We start from the raw sequence: 25,954 nt of genomic DNA, 5'->3' as shown, positions 1-25,954 counted from the left end.
TATCTAGTTTTTCTTTCTATTTTAGTTAAAAGGGAAGTTTGGAAGTCTTGTAGTTAAGCAGGAACAAATTTGGGCCTAGTACATCTTCTAGGCAAAGGTCGCTCTAGATTAGAATCTTGTTCGTTATTATTATCATTGATTTCATCTTGTATGTCAATATGACTAGTGTTCTGTGTAGTGTTGTTTTCAGAATTGCAATCATCTTTCAAAATATCATATTGAAAATCAACCAAATCAAAGACATAATTGTCAGTTTGTTCAAAAGTAGAGTTATTCATACTAGTCAAATTTTTATGAGGTTGTTTAGTTTTAAAAGGAAATTGTTCTTCATAAAAGATTACATCCCAAATAACACAAATCTTTATGAAATACTCAGTAATAGATAAATTTCCTTGCTTGAGAGAGGATGCTTCAAGTTGTAATTCTAAAATACGAAGTAAATTTCCTTGAAAGAACCTAGATTTTAGGTCTTTCTGTATCTCTTCAAACTTATCCATCCATAATATGCTTTGTCTGATTGAGGGCGAAACAGAGTGAGTCAACCAAGATACCACCATGTTATTACATCTTCTCCAAGCTTGATAGGTTGGATCTATCTTATCTGGTTCCGGAGCAATCCCATCAATGAACTCCATCTTGTTCTTTGCACCAAGGGCAATGGCAAACGATTTACTCCATGAGTGATAGTTGTGTGATTCAAGAACAGGTGATACGAGAGAAATTATTGAATTTTCGTTGGGATGCAAGTATAGAAAACTATGCGGGGCATTGAAATCGTTAGTAACAACAACTTTGGAATCATTCTCCGCTTCCCTCAAAGAAAGAAAAAAGGGACAAGAAACCCTAAAAAAAGAAACGAATAAAGAACGAAGGAGAAAGAAAAAGGGAAACAGAGTGATGCGCAGCAGAGCTCTTCAAAAGAAGAGCTCTGATACCATCTTAAGAAACTTGATTTTCATCAACAGAGGAGAAATTATCAAGCGAAAGTAATGAACGTTGGTGCACATGGAGTGACGAAAGAGAGAGAGAGAGAGAGAGATGCAATAAGAGACGAAAGAAAACTGATATTTATTACAAAAGAGAAAAGTGTGTTTCTATTTACAAAAGCAGTGCCTATAAAAGCATATCTAGGAAAGCATTAAGGATCTGTTTTGGACAAAATTGGATCCTGTAGTAAGGCCCAATTCCTTATAGCGCTGGTTGAGGCCCAATTCATCATGAGTGCTGATTGGGGATACAAATTGCCGATTTTGACAGCAAACGTGCATGAAAGGTGTAGACAATGTAATATTTACATTTTATCACATTACATAATTTTGATTTTCTTTTTTGTCTTATAATGTCATGAAATGATAACATAATGCTTATTAATGTAGTTTGAAAATAGAAGAACTCCTTAGCTTATGTATTTTTTATTTGTAAGGAGTAAGTGAATTAAGTATGTTCCAATAGAGATAATTTAATTCTTTTGTTTGTCATAATTTAACATTACATTATATTTAATCCAAATACTTCTTCTAATCCTTTATATATTGAGAAATACAAGTCACTGGAACAACTTATGTGTTTATATTTAATTGCAACAACATGGTGTTACTAGATTTTGTATAAGGTTGTAGACCGTGCTCAAGCCAAGGCTCCTGCTCAAATTAAATCGTGGAGAGCTGAAATTAAATTGTGGGTTGAGCAATTTACTTATTCCTATGAAACTAAGTTTTTCACTTGCATAACTGTTATTAGATTTTTTGGTTGAGCAATTTTTTAAATTAACATTTTAAATTTCTTAACTTTTTATTGGGTCATGATTATGCAAAAATGATCTCCCCATACCCTACTTTTATGTAAATTCACCTTTAGACGTGATGCAAGTTTAAAGCACCTTAAAATACTCTTAATGACCACAATGTTCTTGACATTTATTTTACAGATGAACAATGTGTCATTTGGGTTCCTGAAGAGAAACCGCCTGGCGGCACATCCCTGGCCGCCAGGCGACACATGGCTGCAACACAAATTCTGGGTTTTTGGTTGAACTGCCTGGCGGTGATGAACACCCGCCAGGCGACGCAAGTCAAATTGATTCGATTTTGATGTGTTTCGTGTTTTGTGATGATTCTGAGTGGGGGAAACTAAAGTTCTAATCGTTTGAGAGTGATTAGGCTTCATACCTCGTTGGACTATATGTAATTAGAGGCTAAATTGGATGAGAATTTGTATGAACATCTCTTAGGGTTGAGATCTTTAGAGTTGAAGGTTATGTGATTAATTGGTGTTGAATTGCTTGGGAAATATTGATAATGGATGCGCTGGAGATACAAATCATTATACTTAGAAGCTAGATTGTGTGAGAATTGATGGAAATCTGCATGCCAGGGGAAACTGGGAAAAAACTGAGGTTCGCAGGCGCGATGGAAGAGCTGCTGGATTTCTAAAACTGTAGGAACCGCCTAGCGGCACCCAATTGGCCGCCAAGCGCCATACCAGTGATGTGTGGTGCTCTGATTCACGAAAAACGTTGTTTTTCGTATTTTTAGCGGAACAGGAACCGCTCAGCGGTAGTATAGTCCCGCCAGGCGCCACCTACCTGATTTTGGGCATTAGGCGCCACCATTTTTCTGGTTTGCACAGTTTCTGTAAAACTGAATTTCCCGGTTCGTTAACAGTCGATTTAGGTGAAATTTTGACAGGTGGTCCATAACATCTGGTTCTTCACTTTGAACGGTGGAGATTGGATTTGGAGGTCACTAGCTAGAGATATATGTTACTCAATTTTGCTGATTTTGGAGTCGTTAAAATTCATGAATAACCTCTTGATAATTCCTTGTAACTTATGAAGCATGATTGGGTTATGTGGTAAGTCTCTATCAATTTGAATGTTCCTTTGGGTTAGTCACATGTGGAGAATTGGTTATTGATGAAGGGAGGTGTGTCAATATTAATTGCATTGGTGCATAGGATCATGTGCTTAAATCGTTAGAGTGATGTTGCTTATACTTGTTTGAGCATACGTTATTCATAAGTTAGAATTGAATGCTAGCATGGGTTTAAAGGTGGAGAATATATATGAAATGTGAATAGATTGATTTTACTTTGTTTTGGGTGCTTAAAAACTAGTATTACGCAAGTGCTGGTGTAGCACCTGGCGGTGCTATTTGACCGCCAAGCGATGGCTACAAAACCAATAGAGAATTGAAGCGTGTTGCGCCTGGCGATAAGGGTTGTCCCGCCAGGTGATGCTTGTGGAAACAATAGCATCAGAGGCACTTGGCGCCTGACAGCACGTGTCCCCCGCCAGGCGGTCTGGAAGCCTTTTGTGTCTGGCGACTCGTGTGGAGTGCCAGGTGATTTTTGATGAAGCAGACATTGTGTTTTGCTTGCTTTGGATGTGCGTGGTCTACGAGGCTTTGAGCGATATCTCAAGGGTTAAATGCTGGAGTATTCTTGGAGTTGTGACTCAGGATGGAGGGTAATACGAGCATTCTTTGAGTTATGGCTCGGAATAGCGAGTGTTCCCGCATGTGTTCTACGAGTGGTGGCTTGTAGGTTGGCAGCAACGATATCTTGAGACTATCAATCAAAGATGTAAAACATGGATTACATGTTGGCGTCCATGTGAGATGAGACCAAAGGATGGAGTTCCTTGGATTGTGTGTGTTTTGTTATATAAATTGATGCATATGTTTTATTCTGTTAGCTCACCCTATCTGCTTGTGTTTGGCGATGATCGTGTATGCATTACACATGAGCAGTCGATGTTGTAGGTGGATCTGGTGAGACATAGAGCCAGAGCTAGGCTAGTTGGGAGAGGACTTTCTCAGAGTTTTATATTTTATGAGTTTTTAAAGAATTTGTAATATTTCATATTACTACCTGTAGACATTGTAATTGAGTTTTAAATTTTATGGATTTGAGTTAACTTCGAATGTAATAAAAGTTTTATATTTCCCATGTCTTGGAAAATGGAGCTTAATAAATGAGCATTTAATATTATTATCTTATTTTATTAAGTAAATTCGTAATATCCGGACGGGATGTTACAATATTCACTTTTACCTTTTTTGTCCATACTGATATTCCTTCTAGCACTTGCTTCTTATTAGCTTGTCTAACAATACTTGTAAGTCCTTTTTCCACTATTAAAATCAGGAAAGGTGCTAAGGGGTCACCTTGTCTAAGTCCTCTTGATGGTTTAAATTCTTGAGTTGGGCTACCATTAACAAGGATTGAAATTATAGATGATTCAAGATAAATGTTAATCCATTTTATCCACTTAGAACAAAAGCCCAATTTACCCTTCATATAAAAGAGGAATTCCTACTTGATAAATTCATAAGCCTTTTCAAAATCCAACTTCACTATTACACATTGATTTCTTTTTTGTCTTACCTCCTCAATCACTTCATTAGCCACTAAGACACTATCAAGTAGACCTCTATCCTTAATTGAGTACAATATATTATTTTGGGAACCACAAACTTAAGTCTATTAGCCAATATTTTAGCTAGTATGTTATACATGCAACCTACCAAGGATATAGATTTGTATTCATTCAAGCCAATGGGATTATCCTTCTTTGGTATGAGACATATGAAGGAAGCATTACATCCCTTTGGGATTGAGCTATTTGATTGCAAATCATTTTACTACTTTTGACACATCCTGTTTTAAAACCCCCCAATGTTTCTTGATGAACCAAAAATTAAAACCATCTGGTCTAGGGCTCTTAGTGTCCTCACACATCTGTACCGCATCTCTAACTTCTGCCTCTGTAATGGTCTGGGTTAACATCTCATTATCTAGTGATCATATGGTTTGGAATTCTACTTTTTCCACTATAATTTCACTAGCAGTTGAGTCCGTTAATCTCTCTTTGAAATAATCCTTCATAGCCTCTTTTACAATATTTGGTTTCTCACCACTTACCTAAGGTTTGAACTCCTTTGATCTTATTTTTGTTCCTTCTCGAATTAAACACTACGTGGAAATATTTAGAGTTAGAATCTCCTTTGTCTATCCTCTTAGCTATTGACTTTTGTGTCTATAGTGCTTCTTGTCTAAGGCTCACTACTTGTAACTCACTGAACAAGTTCTTTATCTCCTCTTTCTTCTAATCATTTAGATTACTTTCATCATCCATCCTATCCCATTCACTTATATTCTTTATTGTTTTCTCGCCTATTTAAATTTAGATGCACCAATACTTCTTTATTCCATACTTTTAGATCCCATTTCAACTTTTTAAAATTTTATTTTAAGGCATAGATCCCAGACCCACCCACACTATAAGTCTTCCACTTGCCTTCCACAAAGCTACTAAACCCAGTAAACGTATTCCAAGCGTTCAAGTTCCTAAAGGGTTTTGGCACCAATCTATCTTTTCCACCTTAAGTAACACTACTAAAAAAATGCTAATTACCAACGGAATTGTTCCGACGGATTACAATCCGTCGGTAATTGATCATTACCGACGGATGCATATGTTGAATTTACCAACGAACTACATTCTTCGATAAGGTGTATGATAAAATTGTTTGATGTGTTTACCGATGATGAGTGCGTATGTTTGCCCTCATTTAATGTTTAATTCTGGGTATTTAATTAAATTTGTGTGCTTAAAGATTGATTTAATTGGGATTTCCTATTATTGGGTTTATTGAGCATGAGATACAAAAACATGTTAAAAATAGCTTTTTAGTTGCATAAATGTTCTTTGGATATTTTGAAGTGTGTTAGTGCACCTGCAGCTAAGTTGAGCTCATGGAGGTGTGAAAATAAATTGATTAAAGCTTCATGACACCTTAAAGATAAATCCAAGAATAAGAAATTATAAAAAGCACAAAAATCCAAGCCAAGCATTGCATGAAGACGACAAGAAAAGCTTGAAAAGTGAAGAAGTTTGGCTAAACCAAGAAGAGAGGAAAGAAAAATTGGACCTTGCGGTTTTCTTTATCTTTATGACAGAAGATAATTTGGGAAAATATATCTTTAGATATTTTATTTGATATTTTTAAATAATTATCTTATTTAATTATATCATAAAATATTAAAAGATAATAACTACCAAATCTTTTTAAATATGACAAGATCTTCTTGAATCTTTTTAGTTCCACAGGAAACAAATATATCTTAAAGATATTGGATTATTTAGAAGATAATTTAAGGAGATTGCAAAGGGTTGATTTGGAAAATTAATACAAATACTAATTGGTGATAATTTATCATATATCTTTAATTAATTAATTAATTTAATTATATTAGATATTGATATTATCAACCAATTATATTTATCAAATAGTCTATATCTCTCCAAATATTTTTAAATATTTGTCTTTATCTTTATTTTAAAAGATATTTGAGATATTTTAGCAACAGAAAAGCCCAGTCCAATTCCTATATAAAGAGACCAAGGGAGAAGCAGAAAGAAAAGCTCGAGACTTCGGAGTTTTGGAACCCTTAGGGGTGCCTAATTTCGTTTCCTTTTTCTCTCTCTTCATTCTTCTATTTTTATTTTGCATTCATGGAGTTTTAAATTTCTTGGGTTGATTCCATTGTAATTTCATTATGGATTCTGAGGTTAGAATGAAATAATTTCTTTGTTCTTTTTATTATTGTTGAGGTTTAATTTCATCTATGTCTTTTATCTTTGAATCACGTAAAAAGTAATGATTTTAAATCTACACGCATGCTAATCATATGAGTTAAAGGGTTTTTAAATTCAATGGAGACTTTACTTTGATTTTATTTAGAAACTTTCATGTGATTGAATGAGTTTTTACCAATAATTGAGACTTTACTTTGGTTAAAGGTATTTACTCTAACGAAAATTAATCGAGACTTTACTTTGATTAATTAAGCTTTTTATTTGGTGAGAAGATAAAAGAATAGACATGATTAGGCATAGTAAATTTGATTGAGACTGTACTTTGGTTGAATTTACTATGGATAATCTAAAAGTTCTTACTTTTAATTGAGACTGTACTTTGATTAAAAGTGAGAATGCCAACAAATTAATTGAGACTTTACATTGATTAATTTGTAAATCTACAACAATAATTAATTGAGCAATAATCTTTAGATAACCGATGATGAATCTATTTTGAAAAAGCAATGGAATCAATCTATTTTTCTTTACTATTCTTTCTATCTTATTTTATCTTAATCCTCCCATATTTTTATTATTTTATTTGACTAACTGTTTTGTATAGATTTTATAAGAACTAACTTGTTAAAAATCAATTTCGTGTTCGTTGGAAGACGACTTTGGGTTACTTTACCCTTTCTATTTTGTTGACTACTATCTTAGCAATACTGAAGTTGCTATAGTTGAGTAGTATTAATTTGAACGCGTCAACGACAGCGTTATCAAATTTGGCGCCGTTGCCGGGGAACACGGTTAGAATTTTTATCATTTTAGTTCTTATTTTTATTTTTATTCTTTTGATTTTTTTGATTTTTTATTTTGTTTATCACTAACATTTTCTTTTCTCAACTTTTGTTCTAACATTTTTTTTTTTATTTTCTTTAGTTATTTTATTTGATTTTATTTAGTTATTTTTTTTAAGCATAGTTTTTGTTTGAGGAATTTTGTTGGGAAATTTGTAAAACTAGTTGGGAAAAACTTTGGCTAAGGAAAGATAAGGTACTTAAGTTGTCCATTGAGACACACCTCTCTTTCTTGGAAGTCTACTCAACAAGCTTTCAACTTATTTCTTTTCAGAAAACCTCTTTCAAAAATGCAAAATAATTTTTCATACGAAAGTAATCAACATTGTAGTTTTCAAATGGATTACAATTGCTATCCACAGGAACCACGTGATTTTCAGCAACAAATTGTCACACCTACTTCTGCACCTGATATAAGTGGGTTAACTTTACGACAATTTAATGATCTATATCCTAGATCATCTTTTTTGGGATATGAGCAACAACCATATTCTGAGTGTCCACCTCAGCAACCATATGTTCCAAATAGTTTTCAGCAACAATATGTACCACCACAGCAAGTTGAAGCAACCAATGGACCATCCTACAGGGAAGTTATGATATTAATGGGTGATGTTATAGAGAAAATAGAGTCCATGGATGAAAGGTTGCGAGTTGATTAACGATGCAGAAATATTGAGCAAGAATGGTACGAAAATAAGCAAATACTGTCTGATATGTTGAGGGATTCAAGTAAGAACAACTTCATAGAATTACTTATAACTGTTAATACCACCCCTCAACCCCATCAGACATTTCCTGAAAATCCAGATTTTAATGCACTTCGTCATGAAATCAAAGATGTGCTTCTGAAGTTGGCCATCAGAGCAGAACAAATGTCTGAAGATTTGAGTCAGCTAATGAATGATGCAGTGAGAAAGGTCACTTTGGAAGATATGATGAAAATGATGACTAAAATTATGAAGATGAATCAAACAGATCAGAAAGAGATGATGAATGCCGCCACACAAAGCTTGCAGAATCAGTCTGAAAAACCAATAGCGGAATCACATCACATTGATATATCTTCTGATGGATATAATGATTTTCATAGTAATATGTCTACTGATGGACATATTAAGGATGTTGCTGAAGTTGATATAAAAATTGAGGATTCTCACACTAACATATCTACTGATGGATATGTTGATAATGCTCAATGTGAATATAAAGTTTTATCTATTGATGATATTTTTGAAGAGCAAAGTTGTGAGGACAATGCAATAGAGGAACCAAGTGCAGCTGAAGAGCCAACGATATTTAAAGATGCAGCTGAAGCATCTACTATTGCAACTGACTTGGTTAATGATGAAGTAGTAGAGTCAACAACACCAGGTGAAAATTTGTGCTCACAAGATGAGATTACAAGGATTACTGATGATCCGGTTAACCATCCGAATGCACCTGATGATGCTCAAATTGAGTTGAAGCCACACACTCCACACATCAAGTTTGTTGATGTGAATGATACAAATAAGTTTTCAGTGGTTATCTTTGTTGACATGGCTGCAGAAAAAGATGAAAGGTTGCTGCAACAGGTAAAGAGCTTATATTCAAATTCTTTTGAAATCATTGTTGATAGAAAAGTTAAATTGCATGCATATTTGTTTTTTGTTTTTAATTCTAGTGAAAAATTTAAAAGAAATTCAAAAATATGTGTTTTTGTTTTTAGTTTTTATAAAAATAAAAATGTAAAAATTAAAAAAATGGTACAAGCTGATTTGTACTTTGTAAAATTAAAGAAAATAAATTTTGACATATGGCCAGATTGAGCCAGAAGTTACATTTTTTTCGTTTCCTCCCCAAAATAAGTCCATCAAGGACATTTTTTTTTTTAAATAAGTGAGGGGGAGACAAACTGTAGGTAGGATATATTTTTTTTTTCTTTTTGTGTTTTTCAATTTTTGTTTTTGTTTTCATAAAAAAATTGTGATTTCTTTTTGAGAAAATTGTGAAAGTATTAACTTTTTACTAAGTGAAACTTTTAAACAATATGTCTCATAAGAAATCCACAAAAATATTTCTCTACTTTCAATAAAACATATTGACATTGGATTTTGGGATTTGATTCAGTAATTGGGATGATCATAATTCTTGAAAAATAAAAGTCATGTTGATATGAGTGGATTTTTTCTATGATTTGCTAAATGAGTTGATTTGAGAATTTCTTGATTAAATCTTTTGTGAAAGAATTTGACCTTGTGAGTCTTGAGCCTTAATGCAAAGGATGGACCACCATGTGCCATTCCTTTTTTTTCTTGAGTGACTTGCTCATGTTTGTTTATACTCAAATATTTAGCTTGATTCTTTTGTTTTGCAACTTAAGTGAATATGCATGATTTGATATGACTGAGGCATTTCTTGTTTTTAGCTACTTGGCCAAATAAGCCCACCTTGATATTAATCCATTGGTAGCCCCTTTGAGCTTTAAACCTCTTTTTCTTGTTTTAAGCCTATTGCATAACCTTGAAAAGAAAAAGACCATATTCTACCTTAGGAAGAAAGAAGGAGCTAATGGATTGTGTTCAGGAATGGTTGAGGAATAAAGTGTGTGGGTGAGTACCTCACCCACAAATTAATAAAAATGGCAAAAGGAAAAATTGTTGATGAAAAAGTGCTGAAATGAAAAAAAATAATAATTGCTTTCTAAAAAAAAGAGAGAGAACGCAACAAGCAATAAACACAAAAGAGTTGTTTTTGAAATTATGCTCCATTATTCTTTCTATATTTTAATTTCAAAAACCCAAAAATCCTCAAATTTTTCCTACCTTTGCCTTGGCCCCATTATAACCTGTAAAAGAGTCCTCATGATCTTTGAATGCATGTTTTCTGAAAGTTTGTGAATATTAGAGTCTTGTTAAGTATTACAAGTGTTTACTTGCATGAGTATTTTGAGTGAAAACACAAGCCAAAACACTTGAGCGAATTTTGGTGAGAAAATATACATTTAACTTGAGTACTTTCTTTCATAATTGATTGTCTTGTGATTTCAAAAGATTAACTCATGTGTGAAAAATAAAATCTTTCCATTTGTATATACATGATAATTTGATTTCTAGAAGATTGATTTGTCTCCAATGATGTTCATTGCTTTGATCCAGTGTTGATGTGAAATAAAATACCTCAGAACAAGTTTTGAAATTGCTTAATTTTGCCCAGGAGTGCAAAAGGATAAGTGTGTGGGTATGATGAGTTTGTATTTTTGCCCTCATTTAATGTTTAATTTTGGGTATTTAATTAAATTTGTGTGCTTAAAGATTGATTTAATTGGGATTTCCTATTATTGGGTTTATTGAGCTTGAGATACAAAAACACGTTAAAAATAGCTTTTTAGTTGCATAAATGTTCTTTGGATATTTTGAAGTGTGTTAGTGCAGCTGCAGCTAAGTTGAGCTCATGGAGGTGTGGAAATAAATTGATTAAAGCTTCATGACACCTTAAAGATAAATCCAAGAATAAGAAATTATCAAAAGCACAAAAATCCAAGCCAAGCATTGCATGAAGAGGACAAGAAAAGCTTGAAAAAGTGAAAAAGTTTGGCTAAACCAAGAAGAGAGGAAAGAAAAATTGGACCTTGCGGTTTTCTTTATCTTTATGACAGAAGATAATTTGGGAAAATATATCTTTAGATATTTTATTTGATATTTTTAAATAATTATCTTATTTAATTATATCATAAAATATTAAAAGATAATAACTACCAAATCTTTTTAAATATGACAAGATCTTCTTGAATCTTTTTAGTTCCACAGGAAACAAATATATCTTGAAGATATTGGATTATTTAGAAGATAATTTAAGGAGATTGCAAAGGGTTGATTTGGAAAATTAATACAAATACTAATTGGTGATAATTTATCATATATCTTTAATTAATTAATTAATTTAATTATATTAGATATTGATATTATCAACCAATTATATTTGTCAAATAGTCTATATCTCTCCAAATATTTTTAAATATTTATCTTTATCTTTATTTTAAAAGATATTTGAGATATTTTAGCAACAGAAAAGCCCAGTCCAATTCCTATATAAAGTGACCAAGGGAGAAGCAGAAAGACAAGCTCAGGACTTTGGAGTTTTGGAACCCTTAGGGGTTCCTAATTTCGTTTCCTTTTTCTCTCTCTTCATTCTTCTATTTTTATTTTGCATTCATGGAGTTTTAAATTTCTTGGGTTGATTCCATTGTAATTTCATTATGGATTCTGAGGTTAGAATGAAATAATTTCTTTGTTCTTTTTATTATTGTTGAGGTTTAATTTCATCTATGTCTTTTATCTTTGAATCACGTAAAAAGTAATGATTTTAAATCTACACGCATGCTAATCATATGAGTTAAAGGGTTTTTAAATTCAATTGAGACTTTACTTTGATTTTATTTAGAAACTTTCATGTGATTGAATGAGTTTTTACCAATAATTGAGACTTTACTTTGGTTAAAGGTATTTACTCTAACGAAAATTAATCGAGACTTTACTTTGATTAATTAAGCTTTTTATTTGATGAGAAGATAAAAGAATAGACATGATTAGGCATAGTAAATTTGATTGAGACTGTACTTTGGTTGAATTTACTATGGATAATCTAAAAGTTCTTACTTTTAATTGAGACTGTACTTTGGTTAAAAGTGAGAACGCCAACAAATTAATTGAGACTTTACATTGATTAATTTGTAAATCTACAACAATAATTAATTGAGCAATAATCTTTAGATAACTGATGATGAATCTATTTTGAAAAAGCAATGGAATCAATCTATTTTTCTTTACTATTCTTTCTATCTTATTTTATCTTAATCCTCCCATATTTTTATTATTTTATTTGACTAACTGTTTTGTATAGATTTTATAAGAACTAACTTGTTAAAAATCAATTCCGTGTTCGTTGGGAGACGACTTTGGGTTACTTTACCCTTTCTATTTTGTTGACTACTATCTTAGCAATACTGAAGTTGCTATAGTTTAGCAGTATTAATTTGAACGCGTCAACGACAACGTTATCAACCGACAAATGTTCATATATGCATTTACATGCATTTACTGACACATGTTGTTCGTCGATAACGTCTTTGATTTTGTACTCCGACATATTTACCGATGGATCTGTGCCATCAATAATATCGTCGATGAAATCAGAATTTAGAATTGGGATTCCCTCTTTCATGTTTCATTTTCTCCCAAAATTTTACTTTCTTTTCTCTGTTTCACAGTGCCCACCACAACGCTGCCCAACAAGCCAAAACCCACTACCCACCAAGCTAACCCACTGCCCACCAAGCCAACCCATTGTCATGCCATCTCTACTGCCCAGCGAGACTGATCTGTGCCATGGCTTCCTTCCACCGCGATCTGCCATGAGGTTCATCGCCTGAGTCTCGATGCGAAAGCTTGTCATCGTGGGTAGCAAAAGTTTGAGTTCTGTCGTGGGTAGCGGAAGCACCGACCGTCGAGGAGGGGCCCTTCCGCTTTCACTGCCACATCGTCGAGGAGGAGAGGTACGAATCTTTGCTTTAACCAAACACTTCAATTGCTTCAATTTATCTCTATGTTGTTATCTTGGAATGAATTGATTGTTGTGTTGGTATGAATTGATTGTTGTGTTGGTATCAATTTGTATGAATTTATTGCTGTATGAACAAATTATATTGAACCTTAGTTGTATTAAGAAAAAACTTATCTCTTGTGCATTGTGTGTTTTGTTTTTTTAAAAACTTTTTTACGTATTGAAGATAAAAAAATTATCTAGCACAAGAGTAATGTAGTTTTATAATGGCCTAAAGGTGGCTTGCCACATTTTGAATATGGAATGGAACCATGTCCGATTATAGCTTCAGTATTCAGATTTCCACATTGTAGGATCCTTAACTCTTGTTGCACTGAATTTAGTGGCACCTTAAGTCTTCCTACTAGCAATTTAGTGGCACCTTGACTTTTACTGCACTCAATTTAGGTTGTTGGGTCTTGTTTTGTGTTTGAAAAGTCATGGGCGAGAATTACAAAACTACTTATGGCTTCTTCACGAACTCTCGCTTAAGCGAGCTCAAGCTCGCTTGAGCGACAAAGGCGGCAAGTGTCTCGCTTAGGCGAGAAGACTTTGGCTTGGGCGAGCATGTCCTAGCTTGAGCGAAACACCTTTGCTTTGAGCGACCTGTTGCACACATTCCTCCTTTTCTTCTTTATTTCTTGCTTTCTCCTTCACTCTTCTTAAGTTCTCTTTAATCTTTCCTGAAAACACACAAAATAGGATTAAATGATTTCTTTAAATCAAAACTTGGAAGCATGTGATTCAAAATCAATTGTCTTAAATTTAGGGAGAATCAATATGAAATGAACACAGATTAAAAGCATAAGTGCCAAACTTTGCTACGAATCTTTACTGAATTTTGGCACTTATTAGTGATCAAATTGATTCAAATAAAGGTGGTTCTTAGCTTTGAAAGATAGCCTAAATTTGTAACTAGCCAATTCAACGCCCCCTCCCCATTCTTGTCATTTCAACAATTTCAAAACTAACACTCAAGTCATCAAATGAATAAGAAGAAACCAAATAACCAACACATAAAACAAGAACATAATATATATCAAACCAGGTGCAATACAAAGAGTTTAGAAGGTAGTTGCTCATATTGATGTATACAACAAGAACATGGAGTTGCTTTCGTTCTTCCATAACTTATGAAAGATATACACTATAAACCTATCCTAATTATAGAGTTTCCTCTCTGGAATGATTTACAAAATCAGCATAAAAATGACAAAGACATGATTTATATTTACATAATTCTAGGTGTTGCTCTAGCTCCAATCTAAGTAGGTTAGCCATGCAGGTTTACTTCATGAGTGGGTTGTCTTCCAAGTTAGGGCATCCATCTTAGTGATCATCCATGGAGCTTTCCCTCTTTTGGGGGTTTTCTCTTGATGTTATACCGTCATTTTGGAGCTCAAGGTTTTCCTGTAGTGAAGGTTTCCTAAAATGTAGCGCAGTGCCAATATCGTTGCTCATCCGTAGGCTCATATTCTGGATCTTCTCACTTCATTTCTTTTGGTTGTGCTGCAACTTTGGGGCTTTGCACCAACGTCTTAATTTCTTTTGTTTTCCTGCAAAAACAACACAAATACATTATATTCCACTTTTTTATAACTTCCTTTCTCCTCATTCTGTATTTTAATGCAAAATGGTATTTTAGTGATTTTTACATTGAATTTATGCAACATAAATGTCTAAATTATATGCAATTTTACTAATACTAGGCACTTATCAACATCCCCTAACTTTAGCTCTTTGCTTGTCCCCAAGCAAAACTTATACAATTCAACAAAATGGTTTCAAAAATCCAATCATGGTTGGTCTAGGAACTTATAATTCACACTAATTAAAAGCTAAGAGAAATGCAATCACAATACTTTAATTGAAACCAATGAAATTTGTTAAACACAAATGCAATTCAGTTATCATAGCTAAAGATCAAACACAAGGTCTCTTAATGGATTTTTTGTTTTAAAGTGAATATTTGTATCCTTCGAAGTGTTCAAAACGTTTACTCTCTAAGAACCTTTTACATGTCCACTTAGCTTTGTATTTTCATTTCTAACAGTTATGTACACAAGATTGGCATATATCACTAAGGTCTTTTGGGATTGTAATGTGGTTGGACTATCATAGAACTTTGTTTTTCAACACAAGCAAGACTCACTACTAGAAAGGATAACAACGTGTAAATGCCATGAGTTCAACGTTGCAGCCTAATTTTTCTTTTCTTTTTCCTTCCTTTTAGTACACCTCTAATTGACTTGTTTTTGTTTTCTCCTTTGTTACAACTCATAATTTCCCTTCATGGCACACACACCTTGTTGCATCCTTCTCATTATAAAGAAAGGTTTGATTACCTACATTTTAGGCTTAGGGTGCATCTTTCAGGCCAATTTCAAAAAGGGATAATTTTCATTCAAATTTGTGTAAGGTGTTGTTTGGCTCTGGTTATTCAGAATTTTTCACAAAAAATATTTGCCTTAATCTTATCTAAGCCAACCATTCTTAATAACTATCGCAACCTAAATTGTGATGGAATAACGAATAAAAAAGAAATTGGTTTGAAAATAGAGATTTGAAGTCGCCACCATAATTTATTCTGAAAAACTATGGAAAACCATAAAGATAAATTAAAGTCTACGAAAATAAGATCTAGGGTTCAAGAGTCGGTTACGCGTGGGAAAGGTATTAGCACCCTACAACGCCCGTCCAAAGGCGATACCTTTAATTGAATGTGCAGAAATGATGTGTTTATTTTAAATACTTATTTTTCCCACAAATAAGAAAATATTAAACAAAATTATTTTTTAAGTAAAAACGGACCCGACAAAGATTAACCTTGATCCTACGTATTCTCATTAAAAATGAGAAATCAATACTACGTAGTTCTTTATGACTATTTAAGAAATTGTGCCAGCAGGAGCTTGGCTTAAATGAAATAATGAAAGAGAATGCTAGTGAGAACTGAAGTTTAGTGAACAAGTATTGATATTTTTTAATTTTAAAATTTTATACTTTTTAGAAGTTTTAAGAAAAGAAAAGATATTGAGTACTAGCCTGACGCAGACGGTCCCTCGAATATTCATACCTTTTGCAAACATATCTTGATTATTTATATAAAAACAAAAGATATTAAATACTAGGCTGATGCGAATGATCGTTCGAATACTCATGCCCTTTTAAAAAACCATGTTTTGATTATTTATTAAAAAAGAAAGATATTAAGCACTAAGCTGATGCGGACGATCATTCGAGTATTCATACCTTTAAAAAAATAATTTTTTATCAAAAAAGAATTGTAAAAAATTATCTTTTTTTTTAATCATTCACATTTCAATATATGTTATGCACGCAAATGCTTTTTGAGAATGAACCACGTGATGCCTCTTCCAACAAATATATACATAAAGCATATGACCATGCATGAATTAAATATTCAAAACAGACCCACACATGCAGAGAAGGTTGGGTGTCTAGCTATTTAGCCTAATATCATGCAATTCTACATGTCTAATCCAATTCAGACCCAGGTGCAATGGTTTAAACAAAGAAGTCTAATCCAATTCAGACCCAGGTGCAATGGTTTAAACAAAGAAGTCGCACAGTCATATTCCCAAAGACAAAACATGGATCACTTTTCTTATAATATGAAATCATGCTTCAATTTGCAAATGTCTATCTAAAAAATACAATGTGCCCTGATAAGCAAAGCTAAGATATTAAAATGTGCCTCGCACCTATAGAGAAACCCACTCATAAAAGCAAACCTGCACAAAAACCCCTTACCGTAAGAATCAAACCGGCAAACCGTCAGTGACCCAAATCATTACCAACTCCAATTGAGTGCAATTAACGATGAATGAATTAAAATAGTAGACTGAGTATAGAATCAATATATTGTGGTCTTCTCGCACACCAAAACAAACTCAAAAAATGCGATGGTAAGAGAAAATGAGAACTCCAAGGCCGACGAGCTCGTGACGAGTTCAAGCACCAACGTAGAGACGACGAACAACCAACGGCAGTCGCGAACCAGGAATGATGGGGGTGGCTCAGGCGACGGCAGAACTTGACAAAAAATGTTGAAGGGAGCAAAATAATATAATTTTGAGATCATTAAATTTGATCATTAGTATAATGTTTCAAAAAATAGCTTCTCTACTAAACAATTTGATCATTAGTATAATGCTTCAAAATATGTAATATATTATTTTCATTAACAGTTTCTTTTTTATCACTTTTAAACCATAAATTTATTATTTTATTCTTTATCAATATATTTTTTTCTGTAAACAATATTAAAAAATAATTTATCATAATCTAATAAAAAATTGAGACACATAATTATTAAAAGAAAAATATATTATAATCAAGTCACAATTAAAAATTGGTTATAAAAAAACACATGATACTTTTTTTTCCTATATTCATACAAAGATGAACAAAAAGCTAATGAGATAAAAAATAATGTTTTTATTATCAAGTGAGATCAGAGACAAGAAAGGAAGAGCATAAATGAGAAATAAAAGCAAAAATAATGAGTTTGTGTCTAATGTTTTTTTCTTCAAAAAAAGGAAAACATACGAGAGTGAGAAATGATTACAATTTGTGAAAAAACTAAAAATACAATAAGAATGAAAATAAAAATTATTCTAATAAATATTTGGTTTAATTACTCTTTTGATTCATGTTTTTGTTTAAAAATATTAAGTTGGTCCTCTAGTTTTTTATAGTCTCAATTTGGTCTTGATTTTTTGAAAAACTAATGCAATTTGTTCTTTTAAGATAAATTTCTTAAAACGGATTAATGATTCTTTCATTAAAATTGAAACTCTTAATATTGATGATTTGCTTTGTTATATAATCAATATAATCCTAGTGTCAATTTTTTGACAAAAACAAAGACCAAAAGAGAAATTAAACCTAAAATTTTTCATTATTTATTATCTATTAACATTATATGTTGTACTTTATAAAATAAATAAAAAATACACAAATTAATTTTGATCAATTCATAAAATATAATACTTAAAATTAAAAAATTCAATATTTGGGGGGTCATGCCCCTCTCTGACCCTAAAATCATCCGCCGCTAGGTTCAGGGAAGAAGATGAGGATGAATGCAACCCACTACCCGCGAGATTGCCACGAACTACAACCTCGAAAGATATGCAGTGAGGGTTTTCTAAAGTGCCAATCCAATGATGAAGCGTTAAGGATCATATTAATGCAAATTGTGAATTAGATGGAGGCATCATTAGGAATTGAAAGAGAACAAAAAATAATTAATAAGTTTTATTTTTCTTTTATTTTTAATTTTAAAACACAAAATCCTTATTTTACTTAACTTTTAAAATCATAAATTAAAGAAACTTTATTAATCAATTTTATTATTTTTTCAAACAATTTATTTTTATCCTTTTTCATTTAAAACTTTTTTTTACTATTTTGGAAATAATTTTATATTCACATAGATAAAATTAGGTATTGACAATAACTATAAAAAATTAGACACAAAACTCATGACCCAATGACACAAAATTCCCGTGAAGTGTTTGGCTCACTTATCTCACAAGGTTAGATTCACTTCCCTATGTCAATCCTTAACCACAAAACTATCCTGCATTGTGTCAATTTTGCTCTTTTAAGTATTCTCATGGTTCTTTTTTTTCTTCCTTGCACTCTCAATTTTCAAATTGCACTCTCAATTTTCAAAAACAATTTCAAGAGTGTGTTTGTTCTTTTTCTACGTAATCCAACCATATCTAAAAGGTATTTACATTCTATACTAATTTACCTAAGACATGCATAATTGATTATCAAACAACTAATTTAAAACAAAATTTAAAAACTAAAATTGAAATTAAAGTGAAAAAAAATTTGTTTTATTGGTTAATGATGGTGGTGGCTCCTTTACTTCTCTTCTGGATGATCATTTGCTAAATTTCTAGTTTTAGGAATTATCTCATTATTTTCCTTTCTCACATTTACCTTAGTATATATTGACTCCTCGTTTTCTTTCTCCTCTTTGTTTTATATTTTTATATTCTTTATTAATAATGAACTAGTCTTTGAGGATCACGGATAACAATGTTGTTGATGTTATCAAATTAACGCTACTCAATTGTTAGCACTCAATTTTGTAGTGTTTTTCTTTTCTAAAAATTTGGTTTTAGTTTAAATAAATGTAGTTGTATCTCTAATTAATTAGTTTTTGTTGATTATCTAAAAAAATATTGTTTTTATTAAAATGTGTTTAAAAGATTAGTTTTAAAAATAGCATAGTGTTTAGTCAGGAAGTCCTTTATTTTTTTTCTCAATTGCTCCTGAACCCGTAATCTAATATTTTCCTTTTGTGGAGATGCCCCTGGTGGTTTTACAGCTTGCAGCAGCTTCACTCTTTATCAGAACGCATGTTTCACTAAAAGAGGAAGATTTTTTGGATGCTGATCTGAGAGAGAGAGGAAGCACAAGATTTTAGTCATGAACCAGAAGCCCCAAGGCACAAGCAAATATGATGTGCATCCCTGATTCAGTGATGCACGAATTTGATCCAAAGAAAAAGCAAGCTTGATGCGCGATAGTGCGGATGGAGGTAATTTGAAACCTGAGTCGTGATGAACGAACGAGAGCTGATCAAGGCTGATCAAGGATGCAACGAATGTTAGGAGATATGTTCTAGTTTTAAAATTGCAGATTTGTTATGTTTTATTTAAATTTTTGTTCTGAATAACGGTCTTATGCTGACCGAATCTTAGGGAATTGTAGGAGCTAAATATTAGCTACCCTATTATTAGGAAATTGCCCATTAGTTTTCGGCAGAGTGAGGGAGAGCAGTTTTTCTTTCTTTTGCAATTTATTTAAACAATGTAATTTGATGAAATACATAACACAGTTTCAGATTGCATACAGAGATCTTTTTACTTACCATAAGTTACGTTCACAATTTGGTATCAGAGTTTCGTGGGCCTGAACCAAAAACTTACTTGTGAGTGAGAGAGAGAGAGAAAAACACTAGAGAGCTTTGTTTTCTGAACTGGGTTGGGAAGAGTGATACACTGGTGAGGTTTGGGAAAACAGTGAGTGCTATCAGAAATGGCAGACACAAGCAAGTACGTTCAACCTGCCATTCCCAAATTTGATGGTCATTATGACCATTGGGCCAAATTAATGGAGAATTTCTTGCGTTCCAAGGAGTATTAGAACTTGCTCGAGCACAACATTGATGTTGTCCGAGACAAAGCAACTGCATCAGAAGCAGAGCTTAAACGAATGGAGGAACAACAACTGAAAGATTTGAAGATAAAGAATTATCTTTATCAAGCAATAGATAGAGAGATTTTGGACACAATACTAAATGATGAAACGTCCAAGGATATATGGGAGTCTATGAAGCAAAAATTTCAAGGCTCTACAAGGGTGAAACGTGCGCAACTGCAGGCCTTACGAAAGGAATTCGAGACACTCCAAATGAAGGAAGGAGAATCGGTGAACTCATACTTTGGCCGCACTCTAAAGATAGCCAAAAGTATGAAAGTAGTGGGAGAATGTATGGAAGAGAGTGTCATCACTGCAAAAATCTTGCGGTTTATGACTACGAAATTCAACTATGTGGTATGTTCAATTGAGGAATCCAACAACATGAATACCATGACCATAGACGAATTACAAAGTAGCCTATTGGTGCATGAGCAGCGAATGACATGCTTAGTGGAAGAAGAGCAGGTTATGCAAACAATATTTGATGAGAAGAATGGAAGAGGAAGATGAGCCTTCTGAGGTAGAGGAAGAGGAAGACAAACATTTTACAAGAATGAAGTTGAATGTTTCAAGTGCCATAAACTTGGACATTTTCAATATGAGTGTCTAATGTGGGAGAAGAAAGTAAATTATGCAGAAATGGAGGATAAGGATGCACATAAGGAAGAAATCTTACTAATGGTCCTAGTAGAAGGAAAAGAAGGAAAAAAAAGATGAGTGGTTCTTGGACTCAGGATGCAGCAACCACATGAGTGGCAACAAGGGATGGTTCTCAAAGTTAGATGAGAATTTCAAAGGCAAAGTGAAGATGGGAAATGACACTCATATAGCTGTAATGGGGAAAGGAACCATTAAAATGAAGGTGAATGGTTTGATGCATGTTATTACACATGTATATTACGTTCCTGAACTGAAAAACAACTTATTGAGCATAGGACAACTTCAGGAAAAGGGGCTGCACATCAGAATTCAAAGCAACACTTGTACCATTACAAATCTTGAGAAAGAAGTTCTATGTGAAATCCCAATGAATGCTAGCAGGATGTTTGTCTTAACAACAACTATGGAAGCAAATATGTGTCTTCAAATGAATACAAAAAGCTACTCTTAACTCTGGCACAACAGGCTAGGACACTTAAGCTATGATGGCTTGAGTACTCTTGCCTCTAAGCAAATGGTGATAGGATTGCCTCAGATCACAGCTCCTCAAAAGGCTTGCACACAATGCTTGGGAGGAAAACAACACAAACATTCAATGTCCAGAAAAGGAGTATGGAGAGCCTCCAAGAAACTGTAACTGGTTCATGCAGATCTGTGTGGGCCAATCAAACCAACTTCTAGCAGCAATAAGAGATATTTTTTAAGCTTCATTGATGATCTAACAAGGAAAACTTGGATATACTTCTTAAATCAGAAGTCTGAAACGTTTTCCCTGTTCAAAAACTTCAAGGCCTTTGTTGAAAAGGAAGCTGGAGAAAGCATTATTTGCTTAAGAACTGATAGAGGGGGAGAGTTTTGCTCAAAAGAATTTGAGGAGTTTTGTAGAAATCAAGGGATAAGGAGGAAACTAACGGCTGCTTACACTCCCCAGCAGAATGGGGTTGCTGAAAGGAAAAACAGAACCATCATGAATATGGTTCGTACTATGCTGATTGGAAGACAGGTTCCAAAATTTTTTTGGCCAGAAGCTACAAAATGGTGTGCACACATTTTGAATAGAAGTCCTACATCTGCAGTACAAGATCAGACTCCAGAGGAAGCTTAGAGTGGAATAAAACCCTCTGTTGACTACTTTCGTGTGTTTGGTTGCCTAGCTTATGTCCACACACCAGACCAGCAGCGTTCTAAGCTTGTCAACAAGAGTAAACCTTGCATTCTGTTTGGAGTCAGTGATGAATCAAAGGCTTTAAAAGGGCAGCTTTTAGGGTTTTGTGAGGAGCCCTAGGGAGAGTGCAAGAACGAGAGAAATTTTGACCTAGGGTTCGAGGTCTTATGCGAGGGAGAGAAAGTGCATTGTAAGAGGGGTTTTCCATTATTGTGTGAGTAGTTCAATTTGGTTGATCACGAGCACAAATTGGCTGGGATTGCTAAGTGAGTTCCCTTTCACCATTTTAATTCTAGCATTTCTCTTGAACTCATGTAATCCTCTTTTGATTTTGATAATGAAATACAATATTCCAGTTTCAGTTCTGATTTACCATTGGTGAGTTGTTTGCTTATTATTCCACTTGCAATTTTATGTTTTCTGCCTTTAAATTCTGTAGTGTTTTTAGTTTTCTTTACTACTTTCTAGTCTTAATTTCAGTTTGTGATGTTTAGTCAGTGAGTTGAGCTTGGGTTCAATATGGCACAAATCACCGAGATGTCTTCTCGAGTGTAGATGAGTTCATGAGCAAATCATTGGTCTTGCTTTTACTTTAATTGCTCCATTGATTGAATTCTGTCAAAGCTTTTACTTTGGTTGCATTTCTGCACTTTATGGTTCCTTGCTTTAGTTTTAGGTTTCTTGCAGTAGCTTGTTTTTAACCCTTGAAATATGTTTTCTTTGTTTTGGTTTTGATAGATGAATCCTTGTTAGCTTCGTCGTTTGTAGTGTGATACACTGTGATGAAATCTCCTGAGCTATTTCTGTGTTTACTGCTGTAGTCGTAGGCTATCATTTGATTATTCAATTAATATCCTTGCTAGTTTAATTAGTTGATTTAAGATTCTATCATAGTTTCACATATGCATTGTATTCATGTTTCATGCTATTGTGGCTGCATAGTACTTTACACTACTGGTTTTCATGCATATTCAGTAATGTTCTTGCATTTGCATACATAATTCATACCAAATCTGCATTGCATAGGGAAAGGAGTTATGTTGATTGGGAAGTTGTTGTGAGTTGAATTTTTCCTAGGGAACTTGCTTTAAATATGGTGATTGTTGATGCTTGAGAATTTAACACTCTCATTTGGAATGGACTGTTGTACCTTCATTTGAGCTAATGTGAATCTGACCAAATTTTGTTGCATTGCTTTACCACTGTTGTAAGATCCCTAAGGAATATTACTGATATTTAATAAATAAAATCCAAAATAAAATAAAGAACGCATTTAATAAAACCATTTCCCAAAAACACGGGAAATTTAAAACTTTCATTCATAAAGCCATAAAACCAAGAGTCTAGAATTCATAAAACTGAAATAAAAGTCAATGGCTCCTGCCAGGTTTACATAATATCCTCAAAGGTAAAATAATAAACATATATATGAATCTACAAAATATCCCATGCTAGCCCTCGCTCTGAGTCTAAGCATCTCCTGGCCCACCTGTCACATCATCTGCTCCCGGATAACAAGTTATCCGATCATCGCCACACAGACACAGAAAGGGTGAGCTATGCACAATATATATAAACAAAACATGAATATAAATATATTTTCCAACCCAAAATAACATATTTAAATTCATAATTTCCAAATCACCCAACCATGACCTCATAGTCCTTCATGAGTCATATGCATGAACTAGGTCTTGGGACTTCCCTGTGCTCCCACGAAACTAACTCATTCGTGGTCCAACCCTATGAGCCTATCCCACTCATAGTCCTGCCCTATAGACTCCTAGCCTGTAGTATCAACATCCAAGTCTCACACTTGGACCTTGGCACGCACACAATCACCATAATATGGACTTCTCGCCTAATAGTAGCCGACGGGAACATCACAGTTCCTTGCCCATCGTGCACCCGACACATGCAATCACCATACTAAGGACTCCTCGCCCATTAGTAGCTGACGGGAACTCAACCAGTTCCATGCCCATCATGTGTCCAACCACCGAGCACATCCCAAACCCCCAATGGACTTAGTCCTTCAAGCCCAACACACCTCAACACATGCATATACAACCTAACCATGGTATAACAACCAAACCTACTCACAAGCACATAGAAAACATAGTAATTAGCATAAACTCGCTTAGGCTAGGAACCCCTCGCCCAAGCTAGACCCTCAATCTCGCTTAGGCTAGTCCACCTTGCCTAGGCGAGATTCTCTCGCCTGGGCGAGTCACAAGTTCGCCCAAACACCCATTCTCACCTCGTCTGGGCTAAAATACAAGCAAAACACCACACCTGATCAAGACATCTCGCTTAGGCGAAGTCCTCTCGCCTGAGCGAGACACTGATTCGCTCAAAATCCATAAAACCTCGCCTGGACGAGAAGTCGCGCTCAACACGCACAACTCCCTCACCATCTCGCTTAGGCGACCCTTACTCGCCTAAGCGAGAACCTATGTCGCTCAAAACTCATCCTCTTCGCCTGAGCGAAAAGCTCGTATGGCTCTAGGGTACGCGTCTCTGCTAATCTCGCCTAGGCGAGCCAAGCTCGCCTGAGCGAGAATTGCAGGTTCTCTCACTGATCACGCATTGGATCCACTCCAAACATGTCCAATTCGCACCACAAAACACACCAAACAGAATTCGAGCATTCCAGAATAATTTACACATTACAAAGCATCACATTGGCATAGTATAGACTCCCTAAAATCCCCAAATTTCCAAATCCCATTCCATTCCCGCATATACCATGTATATACCCCTTTTCTCATGCATTTAGTCCAAAATTCAACATATAGCAATACCAATCACTCCACCCCCATTCCCATCATATGCATCACGAATTTTAGCACACATTTTCACCAAAACCATGCAATACGCAGAACAACATGAACTTTTGGGTTCAACTCCCCTAGCATGGAATTAGTGACCAAAATTGAAAAAGTAGAAGCCTTGATTCGTAGTCCCCGCTTGGTCTAGCCCTTGCACAATAACCAAATTGCAGAAACCCTATTCTCTCTTCAATTTAGCCTTTTATAAGTGGCTCATGGTAGGTTAATAATTCCCCACTCTTACATATTATTAAAATAAATCATAAAACAACGACACATAATTGGCATACATAAGACTAGAACCCAAGTCCTCTCACACACTCAAAGTACTCTCAACCATATGAGCTAGCACTTTTCCACGTCACATTACACAACAATTAATGTCATAAAGACGCCTTCCTTCCGCATTAATTAATTAATTAATTAATTTTCCCGGGTCTTACAACTGTCATGTACTGATTCACTGTTGTTACAAACTTGCATTTGCATTTCTGCTGTCATAGTTTTAAATTGTTACATTTGTTAGTGGTTTTCAATTCTGATAGCATATGCCTTAGTTTGAACTCATTTTGTATGTAACCTGGTTTGATATGAATTAAAATTGAAGATCCTGCTACTATCTTGTGAGTATTCCATTGTTGAGATCAAATCTGGTTTCTGATGTTGTTTTTGGTCTGCAGTAGTGTTTTATCCTGATAAATCTGATCATGCAAGCTGCAATCATCTAACAACCATCTAGGTTAATATTCATGTCAATTAAAGTTCATTTCAATTCCTCATTCCAAGGTGTTATCTGCATTCTGCATTCTAACCACTATCCACGTCTTGCATTCATTTTCATGCTAGATTAGTGTTGTTCTCTGTTGCCACAATTCACTCATTCTGCATTGCATTTTAGTCTGTTGTCACGTGCATGATTCACTAAGCACACTTGCATATGCATTTCTACTGTCATGGACCAATTTCCGCTGCAGGTTCCAAGCATTTCAGCTGACGCTCTGTCACTTTTGTTTGGCCGAGTAAA

At 34.1% G+C, this 25,954-nt stretch overlaps 1 protein-coding gene across 1 annotated transcript; it reads left to right on the top strand.

Annotated features, from left to right (window-relative positions):
- Positions 1–20,286: 20,286 nt before the first annotated feature.
- LOC114188412 lies at positions 20,287–20,784 on the top strand. Its single transcript, XM_028077000.1, has one exon. The coding sequence runs from the start codon at positions 20,287–20,289 to the stop codon at positions 20,782–20,784; it is 498 nt and encodes a 165-aa protein (XP_027932801.1).
- The last annotated feature ends 5,170 nt before the right edge of the window (positions 20,785–25,954 follow it).

The sequence above is a fragment of the Vigna unguiculata genome, chromosome 6 (assembly GCF_004118075.2).
Source record: "Vigna unguiculata cultivar IT97K-499-35 chromosome 6, ASM411807v1, whole genome shotgun sequence".
Classification (NCBI taxonomy): Eukaryota; Viridiplantae; Streptophyta; class Magnoliopsida; order Fabales; family Fabaceae; genus Vigna; species Vigna unguiculata.
Note: the sequence above shows the minus strand (reverse complement) of the source record. Positions and strands in the feature narration are given on the sequence as shown.